The sequence below is a fragment of the Telmatherina bonti genome, assembly GCF_933228915.1.
Source record: "Telmatherina bonti genome assembly, chromosome: 3".
Classification (NCBI taxonomy): Eukaryota; Metazoa; Chordata; class Actinopteri; order Atheriniformes; family Telmatherinidae; genus Telmatherina; species Telmatherina bonti.
Window position 1 is genome coordinate 7,512,141 of NC_136621.1, and position 27,393 is coordinate 7,539,533.

The 27,393-nt window shown below is 39.3% G+C and overlaps 1 protein-coding gene across 1 annotated transcript in view; it reads right to left on the reverse strand.

The window, feature by feature from the left end:
- Window positions 1-6,152: 6,152 nt before the first annotated feature.
- The window catches only part of vegfc (vascular endothelial growth factor c), a gene marked incomplete at both ends in the record, with an annotated part of 78,318 nt that continues 57,077 nt past the window's right edge, over window positions 6,153-27,393 (reverse strand). Inside the window, 3 exons of the mRNA XM_079264798.1 lie at window positions 6,153-6,261; window positions 9,670-9,994; window positions 20,004-20,146. Coding sequence (XP_079120924.1) covers window positions 6,153-6,261; window positions 9,670-9,994; window positions 20,004-20,146 — 577 coding nt within the window. The remainder of the gene's footprint in view (window positions 6,262-9,669; window positions 9,995-20,003; window positions 20,147-27,393) is intronic.

Below are 27,393 nucleotides of genomic sequence, written 5' to 3' on the forward strand. Positions count from 1 at the left end.
AACTGTCATATGCTCAGATTCATTGTCAGCGCTAGAAAACATCAAATCGGGTAACACAAGTGAAAGGTATGACCTTATTTGTGAAATTTTGGTTCTGCTTCAGGGTATTCAAGGTGGAGGGTCACATGTCCAATTTGTCTGGGTACCGGCTCATGTGGGCCTGCCTGGAAATGAGCTGGCAGATAAGGCAGCTAAACAAGCCCTAAGTACAAACTCTATTTCTGTTCATTGTAAAATTGCAAAATCAGAGGCCAAATCAATAATCAAGAGTAAAATCAAGACATTATGGCAAATTAAATGGGACACACATGACAAGGGCAGAGAACTGCACAGTGTCAGCCCCCTGGTGGGGTCAGGTCGCCAAGGGGGAAGGTGCAGGAGAGAGGTGGTAATTTTGTTAAGGCTGCGAATTGGGCATACAGGATTAAACAAAACCTTACATTTAATAGGGAAGCACGGGACGGGAAACTGTGACACTTGCAATGTATGTGAAACAGTGGAGCATGTGATAATGCACTGCAGAAAATACAACGATGAGAGATGCCTCACTAAGAGGAAAATAGTGGATTCTGGGGAGACCTTTAGCTTGAGAAATATTTTAACCAAACCATCAGATCACATTACAGTGAAATACCTATTCCAGTTTCTCAAAAACACAGGGCTTTACAAAAGAATATAGTCAGTTTTTTTTTGTTGTTTTTTTGGTTTTTTTTTTTTAAAATAGCTTGTACGCTATCTTTCTTAAGCTGTAAGCTATAAAGATGATTGTTCACAATAAATTGGGAGGGTGGCGGTAGTGCGCAAAGCCAGTTCGCATCCGCCGTTAAAAGCCAAATGAAGAAGAAGAACAGTCATCGCCTGATTGTTGTTTCATCAGTGGTAACAGCTCTCGGCCATTGCAGCATCTCTGCCTAAGGATTTAAACAGCTTGTTTAACAATTGTCTGTTCTGTCACCAGTGCATGATTCTTGCCTGCCTGCCCGTCAACCTGCCTGCCTGCCCGTCAACCTGCCTGCCTGGCCACCTACCGTTCTGCCCAGTTAAACAATAAACCCGTCCTAGTATCCACATCCAATCTGCACTTGGGTCCTTGTTTGTCCTACACTACAACAGCCAGTTCTTTTTCTAATGCACCAGATATGTAGAGGGATCTGTGTTAAACCAACATCTCTGGTCCAGACTGTATCTGTTTGAGAAACAAACAGCAGCTGTGTGACAGAGCATCTTTTCTACATGTTAGCAATAAATAACAAAAGTCCAATAATGGACAGTATGGAAGAGTACCACCCGATCACATCATGGCTCTAGGACTTCCTGACCAACAGGCTTAAGCTTGTGAGGTCGGCAGGTTGTGCGTCTGACATGGTGATCTGCAGCACTGGGTGCCACAAGGGTCTGAACTGGTTCCTCACCTCCTACAACACAAGCAGCAATGGTGAAGCAGCAGCATTACGGTGGCAGTCGGGAAGTAGTGGGTGACAGGAGGATGATAGTAAAGCTGTCAACAGTCATGGGAATTGCCTTCCATCCCCTACACGAGAATGTCAGAGCCCTGGAAATTATTGTCATCCATGAAAAAGGTGACCTACAGAAAAAGTTTGCAAACCACTGTCTTATCTTATATTATATTATCTTATCTTATCTTATCTTATCTTGTCTTATGTAAAATTTATACAACCCTGAGTCAGAAGGCTATGTAAAATATAAATATAACCTGAATTCAGTTATTCAGAAATCTCATCAGGTCATCTTTTTTTTCCCCAGTTTTTAACATTTGATGGAAAATATGAGCTTATTGTGAATTTAATGCATCAACACAAATATAAAAAGTTGCAAGAGGAGTCAGAAAAGCCTGGAAAAGTGGTAGAAATCAGAAACAACTAATAAGGTTAATTGGCAACATTACGGTATATAAAGGAGCATTTCAGTCTTTCAGTTAGACAGATGGTCAGAAATTTACCAATCTGAGCCACTTTTAAGATATTTACCTGCTTCAAGTTAAACACAACATGCAAACAGATCTAAAGCTAGTCCTTACATGCATACTTCTAAAGACTCTAATGATTTTTGGACACGTGGGGTCATTTTTGTTTTTCTTCATGTTGATTTATAGTTTCATGTCTCATTCAAACATCGTAAAAAATGACAAATACAGGCACATCTCAGAAAATTAGAATATAACAAAACAGTTCAACATTTTTCATCACTTCTTTCATAATGTGAAACCCATATATGATATAGATTTATTACACATAGAGTGAAACATTTATTTCTTGACATTTTGATGATGGCTTATAGATAATGTAAACCCAAAATGCAGTGTCTCATAAAATTAAAATATTACACAAGACCAATTAAAAAAAAAGATATTTTTAACAGAAATGTCAGACTTCTGAAAAGTATGTTCATTTCCATGCACCCAGTACTTGGTTGGGCTTCTTTTTGCATGACTTACTGTATCATTGCGGCATGGCAATGGAAGCGGTCAGTGTGTGGCACTGCTCAGGTGTAATGGAAGCCCAGGTAGCTTTGATAGCAGCCTTCAGGTCATCTACATAGTTGGGTCTGGTGTCTCTCATCTTCTTCTTGGCAACACCCCACAGATTCTCTATGGGATTCAAATCAGGTGAGTTTGTTGGCCAATCAAGCACAGTAACACCGTGGTCATTGAAGCAGTTTTTGGTGCGTTTGGCAGTGTAGGCAGGAGCCAAGTCCTGCTGGAAAATGAAATCAGCATCTCCATAAAGCTTGTCAGCTCATGGAAGCATGAAGTGCCCTAAAATTTCCTGGTAGATGGCTGTGTTGACTGTGCACTTCAGAAAACACAGTGGAGCAACACCAGCAGATGACATGGCTCCCAAACCATCACTGCCTGTTCAAAACCAGGCAGGCCCAGAATCCAGCAACATGGATTCTGGGCCTCTCCACTCTTCCTCCAGACTCTGGGACCTTGGTTTCCAAATGAAATGCAGAATCTGCTTCCATCTGAGAACCAGTTCAGTCCTTTTTCTCCTTAGCCCTGGTGAGATTCTTCTATCGTTGTCTCTGGTTCAGGAGTGGCTTGACACGAGGAATGGGACAATTGTAGCCCATGTCTAGGATTCTTCTGTTCATAGTGACTCTTGATGCACTGAGTCCAGCTTCAGTCCACTCCTTGTGAAGGTCCCCAAATTCTTGAATGGATGTTGCTTGACAATCCTCTCAAGGCTGCGGTTCTGCCTTTTGGTGGTGCACCTTTCCCTTCCACTCAACTTTCCATTAATATGCCTGGATACAGCACTCTGTGAACAAGCAGCTTCTTTAGAAATGACCTTTTATGGCTTTCCCTCCTTGTGGAGGGTCAGTGATCGTCTTCTGGACTTCTGCCATGACGTTCTAAGACTGAAGTTTTTTGCAACATTCTAATTTTCTGAGACACTGCATTTTGGGTTTTCATCATCTATAAGCCACAATTATCAACATTTCAAGGATTGAATATTTGAAATGTTTCACTCTATGTGTAATGAATCTAGAAAATATATAGGTTTCACATTATGAAATGAATGACAAAAAATATTGAACTTTTTCAACATATTCTAATTTTCTTGGATGTACCTATAAACATATAAAGAATTAAATCACTCTTGTTCACCAAAATAAAACAAAAATCACTTTGGCCAATATAAAACAAATGACTTCAGTTTATCGCTAGAAAAACACATTCTATCTGAGGTCCATTTTAACCGTTTTGGTTTCCAGCATCCGAGGGCTAGGTTCAGGCCGCTTGCTTAGTTTAGCCATGATGTGGTTTTGGACGGCTATCGATTTCTGGGTTGTTGTTTCTTTTTCAGCTTTTCCCCCTGAAAAAGCACATCAGCAGCTCCCAACTATGAGCAGTACAGAAGCCCCATTCGCTTCTTGGCACATATTTTACACCAGATGCCCTTCCTGATGCAACCTTCTGAATTTATCCAGGCTGGAAACCAGTCCACAGAGAATGCTGCAGCATAGAGGAGCAGAACCTGAACCATCAATCTTCAAATCACAGGACAATTGCCTCTACTCTGAACCAATACCAACCCCACTTAGTGTTTCTGAGAGTATGTGGGAAAACATTACAAGCAGCTGCAGTTACAGCCTATAAAACCAAGACTTACAGAAGAGAGATATGAGTATTTCTTTACCTTACAATAAAGCAGTAAAGTCAGCTGATCGACTCGTGCTGCTTACTAAAGCTAAATCTGAAGGCTGAAAACATCTTAGTTCAATTTAAACAATGATGGATGTTTTCATACTTCCATGACGTGAACCTTCATTGAAGTCAGTGCGGCCGTAGGGAGGCCGACTCATTGCTGAAGAATGTCCAGGAAGGAAAAACAGAATAGTTTTCTGAAACAATGCCTTTAGGGGAGACTTGGGGGTCTAGACTCCAGTCGTGCAGGATTCTCCAAATGTGGAAATTCTACTCAAAATCAGTCTTGATAGAATACAATACATATTTACAATACAGATCAGACAGACAAGAAAAAACATATTTTCATTTTTTTGTATGATTGTTTGTTCATTTGTTCATTCTCTATACCACTCAGTCCAATTTTGGGTCAGGGGAAAGCTCAAGCAGATCCCAGCTATCATCAGGCGAGGGGCTGGACACATTGCCATTCCATCACAGATGAAACAAAAAACATTAAATATAAGATTTTTTGGGAATTTAAACTGACTGGAAAACATTTTAAGTGCAACTCGAGTCCCAGTCCAGACTGGTGAATCTTTGTTACACGACTTTATCAGCCAAACAGGTTTGTCGATGCTAACATTGACATTGAGATCATTTATTACATATTACATCACTCATCAACTGTTTTTGCTACAGTCAGGTGTTTTCTGTTCCTCTCAGTCAGACTTCTGCACCTCTTGACAGATATTTTGTCCCACTGTTCAACAGAAAAGTGCTCTAATTTGTCCAAGACCAATTTGTTTGTTTGTTTTTTTCTTCAACACTATCAAATGAAAAAACAGTGTCTTATATTAGTAAATTATATTTTTGCAAATTTTTAGTTGTTGAACCTTTCTTAAGTCTCCAGTTATTTGAGTGACTGTTGTAAACTCAGCCTTTTCTTTAATGAAAGGGTATGAATACACACACAACTGTATATACACACACACACACAATTATACATATTATACAATTATACATACAGCAGTCAGGATGACTGGTAATCATAAAAATGTGTTGGTATGAAGCAGAAGTTGAGCATTATAACTGATTCTCATTTAGCAGGTTATTTTTGTCAATAAATTTCTATTCATTCAATAAGTTTCTTATTTCAATTTGAAAAATTCTCAAGTAATTTAGAAAATTGTGAGAGTAATGACAGTGTTCGATAATTATTTTGATCAAAGTTGTTCTTTGCTATTTTCATCATATTTGGAAAAACACCTGTACTAAAACTTCATCAAGACAATCATGCTCCTCAGCAGGACTGCCATCGTCTTCATCAAGACCATCATGCTCCTCAGAAGCATAGCCTTCCTCTTCATCAAGTCCCCCTTCTGGTACTCGTTAACTTCATGCCTGCTTTCCTTTTGCAACTTTGATTTTGGGTTTGTTCAAACTTTCATTTCTGTGACTTTGACAGGCAGATTAAGTGAAATCAGTGCTGCAGTAACTTTAACCTTACAGTCAGGATTTGTTGCTGCAGGATAACCAGGGCATACTGGAAATACAACATCCAATATACTTTATTTCACATATAAACATGATACAAAAATATTGATCAGTGTATTTTAATAAAAAAAATACTAAAATTGCAATAAACAAAGGTTGAAAAATAACATTTAATAAATTATATAATCTATATCTGGCAGTAGAATACACAATATAACTCCCCCCCAAAATATTTTCAAACAATTAACAATATTTCATAACCAGTTGAGTTTTCTCATCCTTCCGTTCTGGACGCCGTTCACTCACTCTGATCAAAATGTTCTTGTAGCAGAATCAGTGCATTTCTCACCAGAGTTTTCCATGTCTGCATTCCTTCCTCTAAGGTTTGCCCTTGTTTATTAGGGTCCACACACTTAGCTGCCACCACACCTGATGGAAATCCTCCAGGGATGGGTCATGGTCATGGGTTTTACTGTTTGTTAGCATCTTGCTGGCATCTTCCAGATTAGTCCAGCCGTCTCCAGTGGGACGGAACGCAGCGGCAGACCTCCTCACTGAAGAAGAAACCTGGTTCACACCTTCGCCTTCTCACCTCACAGGGAGGCCTAAGACAACTGCAAGAAAAAGAACCAGACTTCAGATGGAAGGTTGCTGGGTAAAATATAGCAGCATCTAAAAGTCAATGTGAGCATAGACAAACCTGTTTGGCTGATACAGTAGTGTAACAAAGATTCACCAGCCTGACCTGGGACTCGAGTTGCACCTAAAATGCTTTCCAGTCACTTTAAATTCCCAAAAAATCTTATATTTAATGCTTTTTGTTTCATCTGTGATGGAACTGCAACATATAATTTATAAATTTGCATCTGGTCTGGGCTAAGCCCAGGTTGACCTCAAAGGCTGGAGATGCCCCTGATTACTGCAACTCTGTGTATTTTTGCTTGGTCCATCTTCTCCAGCTGGTCCAAAATGCAGCTGCTCAGCTGCTGACTGGTATAAAACAGAAAGAGCACACAACACCAGACTTGGCATCCCTACATTGGTTTCCTATTCTGTCAGGATCAAATCTGAAATGTTACTTTCTGTATTTAAGGCTCTAAAAGGCCAAGCTTTTTATCACCTATCTGAACTCTTATTTATCCATGCTCCTGCCAGACCCATGAGATCTAGCTCCTAGCTGATGTTATTCCTTCCAAGCACAAAACTTTAATTGAGGTGACAGAACTTTTCTGTGGCGGGTTCCAGGCTGTGAAATAATCTCCCTCTTCATATTAAATCTGTACAATCTTAAAGATGTATCTTATTTAACTAGCTTTTATCACAAGTTAATTGGAACAGTTGTTTTTTAACTGGCATAGTCATTGTTTTAGTTTTTAAAAAAAAAATTAATTTGTCTTATTATATTGCATTGGTTGTATTGATGTAGGTGACAAAGCGGTTGAGCCTGTAATTGTTAACCAACAATGTTCTTTGTTTGAATCCACCTTGGAGGATAAGGTGTTTGGAAGTGGCCAAGCCAGCACCTCCTGATTTCAGGTGTGAGTGACTTTACAGATCAGTTCATTGGGTAAAACCAAGTGGCAGAATTTTTTCTTTTTTATCAGTTGTTTCTTTATTTAAATGTGTGACTTATTTTGAAGTAGGGTATTGGAACTGGTATTTATGTTTGCTTCATTCTCATGTCTATCTCACTAACAGCCTGGAAACTGGCCTCGTTTGTCCAAACTAGAGTAAAAACCTAAGTAGAGTAAACATGGAAGACCAAATGAAAGCTGGAATGTTTAGTCTTTAGCTTTGTATTTACTCCTGGTTACTTAAAGCGACCTTTGAACCTGTGATGAAATCCACAGAAGAGACTAAATGGACACGCTCTGTTTCCAGCACACAGACATGCAAACACCCGAGGGCAAACATGGCTACATTCTGCTCATAAATCACTTTTAAACAGGGTCATGGGGGGTCGACACAGGACAGCATGGATAGATGTGTGTGTGCTTCCTCCATTGTGGGGGAGGAAATGGTTAAGTGACAGCTAGGAAATGTCATTAGCACACGCAGGTCTTGAATTACACACCAGCTTCACCACAACAACCACGTACCTCTGCAACCACTACGACACTTCGGTATGACTACTGTAATACCACTTTGAGACCACCAGAAGATCACTCCCAGACCATCTTAAAGACCACTATAAGACCACTGCAGGACCTCTGTAAAACCACTACTAGACCACCGAGACACCACTATGACAGTGCTATGAGAGTACTATAAGACCACTGTGAGACTACCGAGTGACTACTACTAGACCACTGTGAGACCAATTATAAGACCACTGTAAGACCACTGCCAGACTGTGAATGTCTGTGTTAGCAACTCCAGGATGATGTACGCGGGACGATGTGACCACTGGTGTCCAATAATAAAATAATGAGATTAGATATTACATTCCAACTGGTTTTACATGCACCATTAGAATGGATAGTGGACCACTAGAGGTTTAGTATTCTCCCATTAATCCTTCATTTTCTGTATCTGTTTTAAAATTTTTGCTGAAGACCAATTTGTTTATGCTGCCTTTTTCTACACAATAAGTTGATATTTTTTTTATCTGATTTTATTTTGATTGCTTTCATTTTAATTGCTTTTTGTTGACTGTAATTATGTTAGTTTTAGTTGTAGTATTTTACATTTTAATTGTGCTCTTGTATTTTATTTATTCTACTTTTAGTTTTAACCCCCCACAATGTGGCACTTTGGTCAATGTTGTTGTTTTCAAAGTGCATTATAAATAAAATTGCATTATAAATTGCAAGATGGAAACAGGTTCATCAGTCTGAGACAAACTGGGTTTAACAATTATGGACCAACTCAAGGAAAATGTTCTTACACATAAACATGTTCCTCTGACTTTCAAGATCCACCATTTACAGTGTACAATATCATCTACGCATTCAGAGAATCAGGAGGAATCTCTATGCAAAGGACAAGGCTGGATGCTGGCAATCTTGATTGGCATGTCTTGCAGACTAAAGAGGAGAGGGAGCATCCAGCTTGTTATGCACGGATGCACAGTATGGTGTTACAGTGCCTATGGCGTGGGCAGCTTCCACATTTCTTAAGCTCCACCAATACTGAAAAACACATGGATGTTTTAGAGCAAGACAATGTCTCTTTCAGGGAAGGCCTTGCATATTTAAGCAAGACAATGCTAAATCACATCCTACGTCCATCAGAACAGCATGATAGAACAGGAGAAATGACCTGCCTGGAGTCAAGACCTTCACCATTACAAAACATCTTGAGCATCATAAATGCAGAAATCTAGACATCTGGTATAATGTTTGATCTTCTAAGTGGGAATAAAATGTGAACTGAGAATATGATTGAAGGATGGATAGACAAATGGATGATAAAAAACATAAATTAACTGAAAAAAGGATTAACAGGTAACTTTAAAAGTAAGACCATCAGCAGAAAGAACGTGAGGTTTTGAGACAGAATACATAGAAATGATCAGAGAAGACTTTTAAAGGTGGAGTATGTAAGATTTTCAATATTTTCTAAATAAATCAACTAATAAAATAACTACAATCATAATTAGATAGTTTTTTTGAACATGTAGCTTCCAGTTTGTCCATATTTGATGCGTTATTAATTTACAAGTTTAATTAATGACAAATGACAAAAAGCACTTTTTTTTACTGGTAAGCAAACATTTAAGAAGAGTCTAATTAAACTTGTAATTTAATAACACATCAAATATGAACAGACTGGACACTACATGTTTTTAAAAAAAAACTATCTAATTATGATTGTAGTTATTTTTTTTAGTTAATTTTTTTGAAAATATTGAAAATCTTACATACTCTACCTTTAAACAAATAAATGATCAAATGTTGGAATTTTAGATTTATCCTCACTCAACAGATATTCACTGATTTAGAGTATTTACCAGACTGATGTTAAGCCTGTAACAGCAGAACTACATCCTCCTCAGTAAGAGCCCAAACATCCCTATTTACCTGCATGTCCCTTGGTGAAACCTTCTTCCTTTCAGAAAACACTTGTTTGGTGACTCATTGCATTCACAGGAGCATTTTGTCTTGTTAAGGGGCTGATGTCTTGGACATGTCTTGTTGCAAGTGCACTGGCAGGTCTGCTTGTTGAAGATGTGGTTCAGAGGGCAGGACGGATCAGGAATGATGTTGCAGATGCACCGGCAGCTGTTTCGGTCCAGGTGTCTGTTGGGGCCGCAATCTTGAGGTGGATTTCCATGCCGACACACACACTGACAACTTTCAAGGTCCAGCTCCTTGTCTGGACCACACACATCTGATGAGAACACATCTACAGAGAAAAGACAGAAAAACACTTAGAACTGGATAGGAGGTGAGAGACGGGAGGTAAGACTGTAGACCAGCATGAAACTGTTTACTGAAGTCCACATTTGTCTGTACAGACTAAAAGTCTGCATTCTCTCATATTGATGTGATGAATATGAACTTTTAGTCTGTACAGACAAATGTAGACTTCAGTTAAAAGTTTCACGTCAAATGTGGATGTCCAGAAGCAGAGTATGTGCTGATGAGTGACTTTCCTCTGATGCTGGTTTTATTTCAGATGGATAACTGCACTTTAATGCAAGTATTAAGATTAAGATTTATCCCTGTAGGGAAACTGAACTGTAGCAGCAGCATATACATTAAAAATATAAATACAGTATTACTATAGGTCCCATAAACACACACACAGAGCAGCAAGACACACACATAGCAGCAAGTATGTTTACATTGCATAGAAATAGGACAGGATTAAATTAAAATTAAAACAGTTAATATAACTAAATAGGTTTGTAGGCACATGAGATGATACATTAATGCAGTTATGTGAGCACAGCTCTTACAGAAAGGGATGAGTTATAGAGTCTGATGGCAGACGGCAGGAATGACTTCCTGTATCGTTCCTTAGAGCAACGGGGCTGCAGAACTCTGTTGCTGACGATGCTCCTCAGTTTATTGTGGGAAGAGTAGTTTAAATGAAAAGTAGAATAAAGTCTGGGATTTGAAGATGTACAGTAATGAAGTTTGTAACAGTTCTAAATCTTCGTAACTTTAGTAAAAGTCTGAGATTATAAAGGGCAGAATATGATAGAAAATGATATTTCTTATGATGCACTATCATGGTGAATGAAAAATAATATCAGAAAATAGATGCTGCTGATGTGTGATGATTGATGGTAAGCAGAGCTTTAATTATTTAACCCCTTAACCACCACTATGGCATTACACTGACACCATATTTCAATGCTACTGATGGATCAGCAGGCGTTGACGGTCCATTCAGTGGTGTGAAAATACAAAACGTCTAACAGATTGTTATATTTAAAAAAATACAAAAACAAAGGCCCAGGTGCGGAGCCCCGATGGTTAAGGGGTTAAGAAGAAAAACTGTTGTCTGTAAATGAACATTGTGCACATCAAAAAGTGCAGGACCAAAATAAACTATGAAACTAAGACATTCCTGGATGCCTGCATGTTTGTTTAGAGATGAACAAACACAGATAACAACAAAGGTCCACATCGGATAGAATACAAGCTGCCTTTTCTTTGAGTTCTTTAACGACCTAAATCACTGGGAGACATGTCAGAGCATTATGATTTCACCACCGCTGTTCTCCAGCCGACAACAATATAATCCATGATCTCACTGAATAAACAGCTGCTACAAATCAATACTTTAGTCTTGAAATAACATCTCTCCAACTCTGATTTTGTTTTCAAACACATGTATTCTGAAAAGGATAGTTTTACTGTGACCCATCCCTCGGGGATCAGTCTCGGTTCTATCCAAACCATATTGTTTCAGGAGCAACTTAATTAATCTAAATAATCATGTATGATGTCATGCTAAATCATGTATTAAGTTTATACTTCATGTTATGTAAGTTAAGCAAATGGAATGAGACTGTTGTCTGTGTTTATATACATTTGTTTTGACTTCGCAGCCAAACGTGCCCAACAGAGATGTACCACCAGAAACCAGAGGGGGGCAGTGTTTTGCTCTATAATCAGAGAAAGGACAAAGAAGAAGAACATAGCAGCATGCATGGGTGCACAAACCTCAACTGTCTACTGCAGAGATCCTCAATCCTGGTCCTGGACGACCGGTGTCCTGCAGGTTTTCCAAGTGTCCCTGCTGCACCACACCTGATTCAAATCAGCGTGTATTTAGCAGACATGTGCAGAGCTTGTCTGATTCTGAGCCAGGCGTGTTCCAGCAGGAACACTTGGAAAACCTGCAGGACACCGGTCCTTGAGGACCAGGGTTGGTGATCCCTGGTCTACTGCACTACCTGTACTCATATCCCTGTTTAATGATGAATGTTATGATCTCCTGCATTGTCTCCATGTTTGCTATTGTTTTGCATGCAAATACCTGTTTGCCATCATCCACCAGGGATTGGCTCTGCTCACCACACCTTCATCTCCTGTCAGATGCTTTGAAGATTACCTGGCCTGATGCTGCAGCCACGCTCTGGGAGATATAACGCGGCTGCAGCTATAGATTCGTTGGCTACTATTTGCACAGACAGTCTGCCTTAGGCTTGCAAATTCTGGTGAATGTAACCATGTGTTTTGGCTGGTGGTAATTTTATTAGTGAAGGGTGGTGTTTGGCTTAGTGTTCTACTTTGTTTGCTTATAGGTAAATGCTCTTGTTTTGGTGTTTGGTTTGTATTAAGTAAAACCTCTTAGGCTTCTATTTCTGCTATAGTTAGTTCGTTAAAGTTAGGACATGCTGGACTAGATACATTTTTGTTTGTAGCTGTATATAGTACTTTGATGTTTAAACATATCTAACGGATCTGCTTCAGTTTCTGTTTTTATTTTGGCTTAGCAGGCCTGTCTGTTCTTTGACAAGTTTACTAATTCTTGGTTTTCATTCTTGTACTGGCAGGTTATGAATTTATACATCCTTTTTTAATGCTTTACCTGCTTTAAGCAGCTTTGTTAACCCCAAAACTTGTAACTTACCTTCATTTGTTTGTTCGTTATCACTACTTGTGAAAAAATTCTAATAACTTCTATCTTAACATCTTTCTGCAGTTTTTTTTTTGTCATGCCTCGCTTTCCCGAGCAGAAAGGTCATAACAGCCCTCAGTTGAAGCAAGCCCTTCACAGAAGGATGCATGAGTATGTGGACAGATATGTTCTTAAAGTAGCACTAGATAACTTTTGCTAAAATGCTTTGCTTCTGACTCAGTTTAATGACAAAGTGACATTCATGTTTATTTCTTGACCCATTGTTGCCTGCAGCATCCCAAGGCCAAGAAACCACACTACTGGACATCAGCAACAAATTCACCATGGCTGATTTATCAAAAAAAAAAAAAAAAAAACCAAGAGGAAACTTTTGGAGGAGGAGAGGAGAAGAAACAGAGAAAGGGGCAGAAAAAAGAAAAGACAAATGTCACCATCAGAATGACTTTTAGAGGCTGGAGAGATCTTTGTGATGAGACAGGACAAACTCATTGCAGGACTGGCATCATTAGCTGAGTTCTCAGAGAAGAAATGTGACAAAGAGGATACCACAGGACGGGTCGAAAACTATTCTGGCTCCAGTTCCCCAGCGACCCTTACTCAGACTAAGTGGTAAGGATAATGAATAATGAAATATTTGCTCTACTGAGGGAGACAGGTCATCTATGTATGGCTGCTCTTGATATTCTGAATATTTTTATTTTTTATTGTAATCTTTAGTCCAAAAATTACAATAACATGTGATGTTATATATCAATAATATATTAATATAGATATATAAATTATATATCAATAATATAACATGAACCTGACAGGGGAAACAAAGAAAGGAAGAAAAGAAAAACAAAGGTAAGAAAGAAAGGAGTGGAGAGAAAGAGATATAAATAATGTGTGTAAGAAAAAATGTTTAAGCTGCTGAAATCAAAGTATTCACAAAAGCAACATTGACTGCTACAGTCCTAGAGGAAACATAAAGTAGAATAATAATGATATACAAGAGCACAAATATATCCAGAAAGACTGAACAAATATCAGCAACACTTAGTAGGAAGTAGATGGAGAAAGAAGCATCTTTGTGGGCATGCACATGTAAACATGTAAACGTGTGATCGTGTGACAAAGATTAACAGTGTGCTTGCAATGGAATTGTGACCACACTCTGAAGCATCATAGGAAGGCAGGGAGGAGCCTGACACCCCAAAGGCTCAGCAGGCACACAGACACCAGAACCCAGGACAGCCAAGAGAGCTGCTGCCCCAACAGTCCAGAACAGGAGGCCACTATATCAGAAGACCAGGCTGGGTCGGGACACCAAGCAGCACAGGGCAATGTTGAACAGGCCCACTAGGTACTGCCGAAGTACCCACTGCATGGAGAGCTAGCACCAACAGGCCCAAGCGTACCCCCTGCCAGAGTCAGGAACCCAACGGGACCAGACCACCCCACGTACAACCACCACCTTTTAGGGACAAGGAGATGTCCTTAGAAGAGGACCATGTTACCATTTTTATTATATTTTTATTTATAGTGTATGTTTATAGAAATATGGACAAGAAAATCTTAGGAAATTACCTTATAATTCCTTCTACAAATTTATTGGAGATCCAGCAATGTCTGATTCAACTTGGTTGGAAGATATCATATGGCATCTATTGATTACTGATGATGAAGGTTGGAGCCCTTGAACTTTAAAGGCAGTCTTTGTTTTAGATTCCAACTCTGGAAGAAATGGGCTTTTGATGTATGGTGCTGATATCCAACATCAGTTGAGGGTCTAGAATGCAACAGGTCCCAGCACCATCTGACAACAAAGAGGAAAGGATTTTACTTTCTGACTGTCTCCCAGAGCATTTTGGCTGAACTTGTTTCCCTGAGTGGTAAATGTTTAAAATGTCTGTAATGTCCTTAAAGTCTTCGTGTACACTTTTTGAATCCTCCAAACACCATCTGTCATTCTCACTCACTGCATCAACTTTCCTAAAACAAACTCTGCCACATAAAACAGGCAGGTATTACTGGAACAATGACAAGGGCCAACCTTCTTGCCATATTTCTGCTACATTTTACAATCTTAGAGGAAAGACTGAGGATCTGTTTTTGTCATAAAGTTCAGCTATTCCCCACTGACTGAGACTAATTTATACAGCCACACATAAATTTATGATCTGATCATGAAATCTTAATTTGAGATTCATATAAGAAAAAATTTAGGAATTAGGAAAAATCTCCAACCTAGTCATTTGATCAATTAATCAGTTAGTTGTTTTGGATTCGTTTCTAAGAAAAACCAATAAAACAAAAATTTCCTCCAGTCCCTCGAATTGTTTTTCATTTCATATTGCCCTTTCGAGAGCTGTGTTAGTTTATCTACAACTTCAGAGTGATGTTATTTGAGGAATCTGCGACTCTGATGTCTTTGCATACTTCTGTGTTTATACTGTGTATTATCACGGCCAAACACACTGAAGCCATCTCATAGACATACATCAGTTAGAACTACTGCTCACTGAACACAAACATGAATGCTGAAGAAGATAAACTGCTCGGAATGTTTGGATCCTTGTTTGGTCTGTATGTGTTTTATTAATTCACATCCGTTTTCAGCTGCTTTTCTAGCCCCACAAAGCAGTGAAATATTACTATGAACGGTCAAAGTAATCCTAGTCATGAGTAAAGTAATGTTAGGGACAAGTAAGTAATCCTTGGAGTGAGTGAGTAATCCTATGAATGACTTCAATAATACTATTAATATTAAAGTCATTCTAGAAATCAATTAATCTTTATTCATATAACATTTTTCATACAATGACAATGTAGCAAAAAGTGCTTTACATTAAAAGCAAAAAAGGATAAAAAAAAAAAAACAAAACTACTTACTATATCCCCCTAAATTAAGAGTCTGTGAAATCGGCATATACACAACATAGCAAACACATTAAATTATGTCTCAAGAGGCGCTGTCCCAATCCCATTTATTGTGTCAGGAAGCTAAACACTGGAAAAATAAAAAAAGATACCAAGACTAAATAAAAAATTTATAAAATTTAAAAAAAAAACAAAAAAAAAAACATTAAAATAAAGAAGCCATAAAGACTAATAACAAAAGGAAATTACAAAATTTAAAAACATAATAAATAAAACATCATAGACAAGAGTTAACAGGAAGTCACATAATAAAGAATACTTAAAGGATTTAAACAATTCAGACTTCAAATGGGATTAATCAAAAGTTTTACTAAAAAGGTAAGTTTTAAGTTGCCTTAAAAATATCAACACTCCCAGGTCCCTGGGAAGTTTGTCCTGGTTGAGCTGAAGGAAGTTTTCTGCCATTCATGTCCTGAGATCTAAAATACATTTAACAAGGTTGTCTATACAGCGAGTGTCATCAGGAGACAGGGTGGGCTTATCGTCTTTTAACTTTCTTTGACGAGGCAGCGAGGAAACAGAAGTCATCTTTACCAGGACTTCTGATCACCGCCTCCTTCAACAATCTGTGGGGGGATGAAGAGGAGGACTTTACTGCTGGAGGGATACTCCGACGGGTCTCGCTGTTAGACTGACCAGACTCAGCAGGCCTTGTAGTTGTAGACTGATTGGACTTGGCAGACGGATCGGACTCTGAAGTTCATCAGTAGATTCAGAAGGATGTATAGCAGCATCAGCAGACAGAACTGCAAACTGGTTAGGCAGTTTCAAATACGGTGGGAAATTCAATATTGTAGTAGATAATAATTAATTTGACGAGGTCCAGAGGCTGATGGCTGCTGGCAGGAATGATCTTCTGTATCTTTCAGTCTTGCATCGGACCTGAAGAAGTCTCTCACTGAACACACTTTGTTGTTTCATCACTGTGTTGTGGAGAGGGTGTGAAGAATCGTCCATCATCTTCATCAGCTTGTGCAGCATTCTTCTTTGGACAATCAGCTCCAGCGGCTCCAGAGTTACTCCAAGCACAGAACCAGCTTTCTTGATCAGTTTGTTGATTCTCTTCAAGTCTCTGGTTCTGGTGCTACTACCCCAGCAGATTGCTGCAAAGCTGATTGCACTCTCCACAACAGACTTATAGAAGATATGCAACATCTTGGTGCAGACGTTAAACGATCTCAGCTTCCTTAAGAAGTACAGTCTGCTCTGACCTTTCTTGTAGATGTAGTCAGTGTTGCATTTCCAGTCCAGTTTGTTGTCCAGCTGAACTCCAAGATACTTGTATTCCTCCACCACCTCCACCTCCTCTCCCAGGATGGAAACAGTGCTTTGTTTATTATTGTTCCTCCTGAAGTCAACAATCATCTCTTTTGTTTGCTGCTATTTAATATGAGATGATTGTCACCGCACCATTTAACAAACTGACTGACCAGTTCTCTGTACTCTGCTTCTTGTCCATCCCTGATACACCCCACAACTGCAGAGTCATCAGAGTATTTCTGCAGATGACAGGACTCAGAGTTGTACTGGAAGTCTGAGGTGTACAGTGTGAAGAGGAATGGTGAGAGTACAGTTCCTTGTGGTGCACCAGTGCTGCTGACCTCCATCTCAGACACACAACCTTTCAGTCTCACAAACTGGGGTCTGTTTGTGAGGTAGTCATAGATCCAGGTGGTTGTGGAGGTATCCACCTGGAATTTATGGAGCTTCTCACATAACAAAGCAGCCTGAATGGTATTAAAAGCACTTGAGAAATCAAAGAACATGACCCTCAGAGTTCTGCCTGAATGGTCCAGATGAGAATGTGCTCTCTGGAGCAGGTATATGATGGCATCTTCAACCCCAAGTCCATTACAATATACAAACTGTAATGGGTCCTGAAAGGTGTTTACTTGCTTGTTGAGGTGAGCCAGTAAGAGTCTCTCCAGGACTTTCATGATGTGAGATGTCAGGACAACTGGTCTGTAGTCACTTGGTTCAGCTGGTTGTGTTTTTTTAGGCACTGGAACAAGGCAGGAGGTTTTCCACAGCACTGGGACTCTACTTTGTCTCAGACTGGTGTTGAAAAGGTGCTGGAGAATCGGACATAGTTGTTTTGAGCAGGTCTTGAGAATTCTGGGACTGACACCATCTGGACCTGCAGCCTTGTTCTGGTTCAGTTTCTCAAGTTGCTTCTTAACCTGATTGCAGGATACAAACAAGGTGGAGGTCTCAGGATGTCCTGATGTGGAGGGAGATGAAGCTGTGTTCTGGTCCATGACTGAGCTGCAGGGTGACAGATTGGAGGTGTGACAGGAAAGCAGTGGACTTATGGAGGGTGTGTGGTCTGTCGGGCTGGAGGTAGGGGGTGAACTGAACCTGCTGAAGAATATGTTCAGCTCTGTCCAGACCTCCATCAGGCTGGTCACCCTTTAACTTGAAGCCGGTGATCTTCTTCATTCCAGACCACACATCCCTCAGGTTATTCTGCTGGAGCTGACTTTCTAACCTCCTCCTGTAGTCCTCCTTGCACTTCTTAGTTTGTGTTTTAAGTTGTTTTTGTGTTGACCCTCAATAACGCCCTGTCTCTATCCCTAAAGGCTTTCTTTTTGATGTTCAGCAGCTTTTTCAGGTCACTGGTGATCCAGGGTTTGTTATTGGGGAAGCACCTCACTGTTCTTGTTGGGACGATGCTGTCCACACAGAAGTTTATGTAATCTGTCATTCACTCAGTCATGGCGTTGATGTCGTCTCCATGAGGTTCACAGAGGACGTTCCAGTCTGTAGCCTCAAAGCCTCCTCTAAGAGCATCTTCAGCTTCAGCAGACCAGATTTGGATAGTCTTTGTGATGACTGATTGCTGCTGAACGATGGACTTGTAGGTGGAAGTGGGAAGAACCAGATTATGGTCAGATCTTCCTAAAGGAGGCAGGGCAGAACAACTGTATCCATTATTCATATTTGCATAAAATAAGTCCAAGATCTTATTTTCTCTGGTGGAGCAGCTGACAAACTGTTGGAATGTTGGTAGAGTTGCAGAGAGGGAGACGTTGTTGAAGTCCCCAGAGATCGCCATGAATGAGTTTGGATGCTGTGTTTGTAGCCGAGCAACGACAGAGCTGATGACGTCACAGACTGTGTCTGGTGCGGTACCAGGTATTATATAAACCGCTACCAGAATAACACAGGTAAACTCTCTGTGTAAATAATATGGACCAAAGCTCACAGCTAACAGTTCGATGTCCCTTGTGCATATCTTCTCCTTGACAGTAACATGTCCAAGATGACACCAACGCTGGTTAACCAGCACTGCAATTCCACCACCCGTTAGCTTTCCACTGTGTTGTCTACTGCAGTCTGCACGTTTTAAAGCCCGGTACAGAAACATTACAGTCAGGGATGTGTTCCTGCAGCCATGTCTCGGTGAAGCACATAATACTGCACTCTCTGTATTCTTTCTGAGACCTTGTTAGCATCTCGAGCTCATCCGTTTTGTTAGCTAGCGATCTCACATTACCCATGACGACGGTCGGGAGAAATAGTTTAAATCTCCATTGCCGTTTTCGTTCTCTGACTCCTGCTCTGCATCCTCTCCTCTTTCTTTTCAACTCCATCGAGATTTGATGTGTTGTTTCACTGATAATCCTGATTTGGGAGAGGTAAATCAGTTGATCCCGATTGTAAACAAGTCTTTCATTGCCATGGAGACTCATCATAACATGCCTTGAAAGAGCAAAAATATGCAGAAAAATCTTCCTTGTAACACACCCTCCGAACCAGCATGAAATCCTCAGAAAAAGAATACCTAATTTGAGGTAATATCTATGCGAGAAGACTTTGTACTTTCAAAAAAATGAAGATAGCAAGTCAGAGCTACTACAATCTGCTGCCAACAGACGGCGCAATCTAGAATTAATTATCCAAATTAATTTAATTCTTAATAAAAAAGTATCCGTGACCAAGTCCCACTGCGTTGATAACTGAACCAGCTACAGCCTTAACCAAGGCTAAACCTTAAGTGCTTTAGGATATTTAGGACATGCACAAACACAGCCATCCTCTACAGCAGGGTGCTCAAGTCCTGTGGTGGAGATCTATCATTCTGCATCCTACTCCAACACACCTGAACCAGATGAATGAATCAGGTTTCTGCAGAGCTGGGTGACATGTGGATGAGGGAAGTCAGACTGTTTCCGGTGTATTGGAGAAGTGATGCATCTAAACATTGCAGCTTTGTACATCTGGAAGACTGGATCTCTCCTACTAAAGATATTGTCCATCCAGGCAGTTCCTGCAAATACCTGTCTATATATATTTCACCTCTGAGTACAGACAAATTCTTCTTCAGTGTTTCATTTGACCTGAAATGAACAGAGACATGTCACAATGAGAGAAAGCTTACTGGAAAACTCACCAAAGTGTTGTTGGGGGGGCTTCTGGGGGGGCAGAGGTGAAGGATGGGGGTTGTGTTGCAAGCTGGCAACCATGCTGATGCATCGACACTGCCTTATACTCCAGGCATGACCAGGGGGACACGTTTTGTTGGCTACTGGACACCTTTAGTGATGGAAAGAAGACGATCAGATCAGTATTATAGCTGGTTTGATATTTTCGACGGCGTCACATAAAAGCAGATGTTTTCTTCACCTGCATGGAAAACTTTCTCTCCCTATGAAAGAAGTTGAAGAAGAAAATAGTGCAAAGCTTGTCTGGTATTTGTCTGTATTTGTGTGTGTCTTAATAGATGAAGTAGCAATAAGAAGCTTGAAATGCCCCACCCTAACCTAACCATATACTGTTAAAACATAAACTCTGTCCACCAATAAATGGCATCAAAGTCAAACTGAAATTACTAAAAGACTGTGACTAAATTTAAAACATGAATTTAGCCAGAATGCAACCATCTGAATATCTGGTTAACCAAAATCTTGTTTGCACAAGATAACAGAAAACATATTAAAAAACTGACTTTTTTTTTTTTTTTTTTTTTTTTTAATTATGAGCTGATTATGAATCTGATGGCAGTAAAAGTAGCTCCAGTGTGACTTTTAGCATTGATAGCAACTATTAGCATGTGTAAAAAAGTAGTTTTAGGGTGATGATGGCATTGTTAGCATCATCTCTTCTTTTAACAATTTTTTATTAATATGGCGGAAGTGAGGAGACCTGTTGCTGTCTGGTCTGATGCAGGAATCTAGCTGTCTACAGTCCTGGATATGGTTGCTGGAATTTTGCTTTCATGATGTTCCAGACATATTGTATAGGTGTAATGGGGTCTTGCTGAAATCTGCAAGGCATTCTCTGAAAAAAATGTTCTCTGGATGGGAGCAGATGTTGCTCTAAACCCTCCATGTACTTTTCAGCATGGATGAAGCTTCACAGATGTGGAAGCTACCCATGCCATCGGCACTAATGCAACTCCATAACAAACTGAATGCCCCCGGTCCTATTCAGTCTGCATTCAGTCCATGCTTTCTAAAAAGAATTTCACATTTTCATCTGGATTAATTGAACCATTGAGAATTGCTCCGCTTTTCCTATTTTCTGTTAAATAGGTGTTTGTCCAATGAAAATGGTAGCGTTTCCAAATCATGTTCATATAGAATTTACTGTTTTGCTTCTACCCTTTCTCACAAACTTAATTTTCTTTTGACCTCATGCAGGCCCAACTGCATAATTTGAAATGAATGAAAGAGAAAGTAAAGCAATTTTGTTTTATGATACTTAGAGGAAGGCCACACCCAATTTGATACTGAATGCATTTAGGTGTTTTAAAGCTGGAGTAGGTAACATTGGGGAGCTGGCAAGATTTGAAAGTGTCGCCCTGTCATGGCCCCACCAACGATTTTCTCTTTCTTGGCTGTTTAGCGGGAGGAGGCAAATAAACCGAGGTGGGTCAGGGAAATCCTTCCTGCATTTTCTCAGCCGTGTTTGCCTTCCTAGTTTCTTCTTCACTACTTTGTATTTTCATCCTAACACGTTATTTAAATGCGGGGTGTGGCTATCAGGTATGCGCTGCAGGAGGGGGAGGAGGGGAACTGGGAGAAGAAGCTTACAAAATATAAGAAATGAACAACTCCATTTCAGTCCGAACATTTGCATTGGTCAGAGTTTTTAATGATTTACAGTAAAATGAGGGTTCTAACTATATTTCTTATTGTTCATGATTACAAAATGTACAGACTACCATCAGGACGAGAAACCACATCACCATAGGCGTTTAAAGCCCATTTTTGGGGGTGCAACCCTCGACTGAATCTAAAATCTGATTTTTTTTTTCTTTTAGTTTAGTTTAGTTTAGTTTCTTTTGGTTTTCTTTTGCGCTTTTTAAAATAAAAAACAAAGCAAACAAACTATACAAGTTTAGAAACTATACACTACCTGGATTAAAAAGTAATATTCTCATTTTCTTTTACTTACACTGAACTTGGCATACAGCTTTTAAATTCTTTCACTCTCAGATTTATATATTATATTTAATGCTGTGTGTATTTTGAATGGTTGTTAAAATGATTGCTGTCTCTAATGGAAACAAAACTGCTGCTGTCTTGGCCAGAGCTCCATTGAAATTAAGATTTTGGGACTTACCTGGTAAAATAAAGGTAAACCTTGATGCTATTAGACACGTCTTATAAGAGGCACATCACATATACAAGTAGTTGGTAGAAAGATAAGGGGCTCATTCCACTCTCTAAAACTCTGTTATAAATGACTTTGTTATAATGTGTTGGAAAGGTGCTGGACTGCTCACCAAAACATGTCAAGAGCTTTTACATTAAAGCTTCCAAAAACTGTAAGCTTGTTTGAAAAAGTTAATCCTACATCAGACTCTTTTAAATGCAGAGTATCATGGCTGAACTGGTGACAATGGAAACATTTTATATGCTAACATCAGCATTTTAACAGTTATTCTACAGCATCTACTTATTTAGGTAACAGTTGCACAGTTCACTTTCATGGAGCTACTTGCTAAATGCGATCATTGGAAACATTTTAAATGTTAACAGCATTTTAACACCGTTTCTACCACATTAGCCCTTAGCTAAAAGCAAAAATTTACTTTGACAGAACTACAAGCTACATGTTGACATTGCTCAGAGCAAAAGCTACACATTTCACCATCTTCCTGACATTAAAGGTTTAACATGAAGCCTATTGGGATATTTTACTAGACTTGACATTGATCCCCTCAGATGTACAGAGTTGTTTTAGCTAAAACAGATATTGTAAACAAAATGATGTTTTTCTTTTAGGGTTATTATCAAATGTATAAATCATGTTACAGTGAAGAGGTAGATGTGGCTTAGGAGGCTTTAGTTTATTGGGAAGCTGGAAAGAAGCAGATTGTAGGCAAATAAACCTCACCCATTAAAGACCAGTCTCTTGGGTTAACTTCAGATCAGTTGAGAGGAGTCACCATTTCTGTCTGCAGTTGTATCTGCAGAGCTGTTTGCTTTGTTAAGACCACATGATCTGGATATTTATTTTTTTAGTGCAATTGTTCCTGTTTTCCTTTTACTCCTAAATCTTCATTTAGTTTTTATCATTTCACATCTTATTTCACTTATCTTCTCCAGACCAAGAGCATCACTTCAGATTAATTTGTGAAAACAAGCAGTGATGAAAAATTAGTGTTTTTAATTTTTTAGTATGTGCAGCACTAAAAAGTGCTGCACATACTTTTATTTTGCTCTGTGACAACTTCATGCAGCTCATCAGAAAAACAGGAAATGCTATCAGATGTAGTTTTCTAAATAAAGCAATGGACAATGACAGTTTATTTTATAATTCTCCTGTTCCGCCACATTTTTTATCAAAATCAACCGTTTCATCACATCCGTGATGAGAATCTTTCATTCCATCACATCCCAAAACTGTCCTGCTGGATTATGAATTGGTGACTATGGAGGCTATTAAAGTACAGTAAACTCAATGTCATGGTCGAGATGGTGTGAGCTTTGTGAAATGGTGCATCCTCCTGCTGGCAGTATCCATCAGAAAATGCTCCACTGTGCTCGTAAAGGGATGGACATGATCATCCAAGGAGTTGATCCAAGGTTGATAAAAAGGCAAAAGTTTCATTCAAGGCAAACTAGACCAATGTTTTCATGATGTTTACAACAGATTCTGATCCTACCATCTGAATGTGGAGCTGAAATGGTGACTCGTCAGACGAGGACAACGATTCTCCGCAGTTTATCTTCCAGTTTCGGTGAGTCTGTGTGAATTGTAGCCTTCCATGTTCTCCGCTTTCAGGAGTGGTCTTTACCTGTATCTGGTCCAAACTACTGCTGTTTGGTAGATATTTTCTCTTATTCAGACCAGTAAATCCTAGAGATGGCTGTGCAGGAAAATTTAAGTAAATACTCAGACCAAATAATTATACATCAGCACCATTCTGATGCTGATGTATAATTATTTAACTTTGCTGCAGTTTTTTTTTTTTTTTTTTTTTTTTAATTTAACGCTGACCATGCTCTTGCTCTAAATTAAATTCAGATCTCTGACACATCTTTCAGAGTAAATATAACTTGGACCCGACTGATTTATCGGCTGGCTGATTAGACAAATTATAATTATATTTACAAAATAATTATCATCGACTGATTTATTCGTTATATCTCATAAAACAGTAAATGCGTGTGAATCCCAATTCTCATTCTTACCCCTTCCACTTCCCCTAACCCCAACCTAAGCTCTCCAACCAGGCGGTAAGGAGTCAGGGTGAAAATATTTCCCGAAGAAATGAACGCAGACATCAAAGGAGACAAAATTTCTACAACTGGCAATTCACATGAATCAATATATGGTATGTACATTTGACATTTAGATTAGTTAGCTAAGCTAACTAATCTAAGCTAATTTATGTGGACTCGTGTTCAGTTGTTTTCAGAACTGTATAAACCAGCTTGAGGTACCAATCTCTATTTGTACGTTGTGTGTTGATTGTGTGAGTTTTCTGGCTTTATATTACTGAATGATTTCTATTTATGTGAAATTATGTGATTGCATCATACCACAGGCCATGACGGTTGCTTTGTGGGAAGAGGCAACCGTCATGGCCTGTGTGTTCTGTGGGACGGGAGACATCCACAATTTTACGTTGTAATTTTTCCAGGTCTGATTTTTTATTTTTGTTCTAAAGAGCAAGATGTTATTCTTCATGAGGGTTTATCCTGCTGGGTGATGGTGGCTATCCAGCTTGGTGTGTCTAGATAATGGGGATGCACTGGAGCCAAAAAATGACATTTTAGGGAAAAACTTTGATCCCCAAACCCCCTGTGAACCAATGGCCAACAATGAAACATCTCGAATTGCTACAAGAGACAGAAAAGCTTCTTGCTGTGCTTCTCTAGTTTCTTACTGTGTTTTTGTCTTTTTTTTTTTTTATCTGAAACAAACATTTGCATACACATTGCTTGCTGACATGTATCTTTTTCAAGTAAAATTTGGTTAAGTATGTAATTAATTACCAGACCACTTTCATAAATAACAGTATTGCACTTTACCAAAGTAAAACCTACCACAAACTTTAAATATTTATTTAAAAAAAAAAAGTCCCAGCACCCGGGATAAACAATATTTCACCTGTGTATGAAAATTATTTATGATAAAATTAAAAAGGACATCCAGAATAAAAAATGTATTCCAGTAGATTTGTGAAATGTTGACACAATAATAAACAATGTTTTTTATTGCCAAGACACACCTACAACTTCCCATCCAATTTCTCAAAGAGTCCCAAAAACTTCTGTCTTGGCCTCACTCTCCTCATGTCGTTTCTGTTCCTTTTTTGACTCGTCCACCAAAAAATCTGGAATAGGATTTGTCTGTCTTTTCGGTGAAGGAGTTGGGGACTTGCTGTGTCTCTGTTGGTAGCTGAGGTTCCACGAGTTGCTGGAGAAGATGCAAGTGAGGTGTTGGCTGCTGAGGTGCTAGCTGAAGAATGGCTTGACTCTTGACAGATTCCTAAAGGAATATTTCATAAATTATTGCAATCCAGAAATGGCCAATACCTCGTGCATGTCCTCAAAATCCTTCCATGTGGAAGCAGTCAACTGACCAGCATCTTTTCCAGAGCAGAGTTTTGGGAGTTTTTTCTGACACAAAGACACACACACACACACACACACACACACACACGCACACACACACACACACACACACACACACACACACACACACACACACACACACACACACACACACACACAACAATGCTATCCACTTTATTCCTGGGGGTGCTACTGTAGAAAGAGTTATGGGTACAACTTCCTGTCAGACACTGGAAGTAGCAGTAAGCCTTTTGTAAAGAGACCAGATGGGTTTTTTTTTTCACGTATCACTGTCTCCGTTGATCTGCGACTACATGTGCGCCCATATCACCACTACTGTGCAAGAAGTCTACTACCGCTACTGTGAAAAATCAAGTAAAGCAAATGAATTCTGAGCTTGCCATCATCTTGGGACGACTAATGAAAGAACTACAACCTAAGTGGCAAGCGCCATGGGAGCAATGGCGAACACACCTTCACAAAGACTGGGAGGCAGCATCAGGCAATATGTGAGTTGATTGTGGATGCCTGGGCAAACGTATCGCCATCAATTGTTGTCCAGTCAGCAACAACACTGACTCTGAAAACGAAGACAGAGAACCCGCTGTGCTTGACGGCGAAATTGCCCAGCTGTTCAATTCCGTCACAGAAGATGAGGAGTTTGACGGATTTATGACTACAGACTGATTAAAAAATGTGTGTGTATTTTAAAATAAGTACCAGTACTTTTGTTGATTAAAGTTAAACCAAACTCACTGTTTTGTTTTCGTTACTTTGTTTTACTTTAGTTTTAGCATGCGCCTAATAACACGGTGTGCCTTATGGATGACCTGAAGACAAATATAGACTCCGTATTTGAGGATGCGCCTTATAATGTAGTGCACGTTGTGGCCCAAAAAATACAGTAGTTGGAGTGCTATTGCACATTTGTTGACAGATATGTGACTGTCATGAAATTATGAAGAAGTTAATATAGGCTATATAACAGAAATTAGCACAAGAACAGAAATATTTTAACAATAACTCACTCCCAAAGTTGTTTTGCCGAATACTTCGATTTCAGGAAACGCTTCTCATTTTTTGCTCGTAAACAGATTAATGTTTTGGTTTCTTCTGGCTTCCCTGGTTACAAGACATATGATAGCAGTTAGCAATCAGCACAAAAATAAAGACAATGCTACAACATATGAATAATTGTCACCGAAAGAAAACAGCTATAGTTGTGTTATGCATTCAAATCAGACGAGCCTGTCATGCATGCAACTGTAGCAAACAGCGACTTTTTAGAAAGTTTTTTTTGAAGAGCAGACCAGCTTATTATATGAGTGTATGATGAATGTAACATGAAACAACAAATGCTGTAATTCAACATTATTAATGCTGAAAATACTTACATTTGTGGACCTCTTCTGCAGCGTGGGGTACCCATGTTACTGAACACACTGTATGCTGGGGAAATTTCTTCTATCCATTTGCTTAATGTGTGGTCCTGGAAAATCTTTGTTTGAAGGGATAAGTAGCCCTTCCCCTTCTTCCTTCCCCTCTGTCTGAAGAAGAATCAGGATACCCCTACCCCTCACATGAACACGCAAAACCGAGGGGTAGGGCTAAGGGGAAAGGGTAAGGGGTACAAATGGGATTGGGCCTAAGTGTAGGAGAAGGGTAGAATGATGTACTCACGGCTTTTTTCCAATATATGAAGCTCTGTTACGGCCCATGGCCTGTCTAGCTGATCACTATTTAACACCA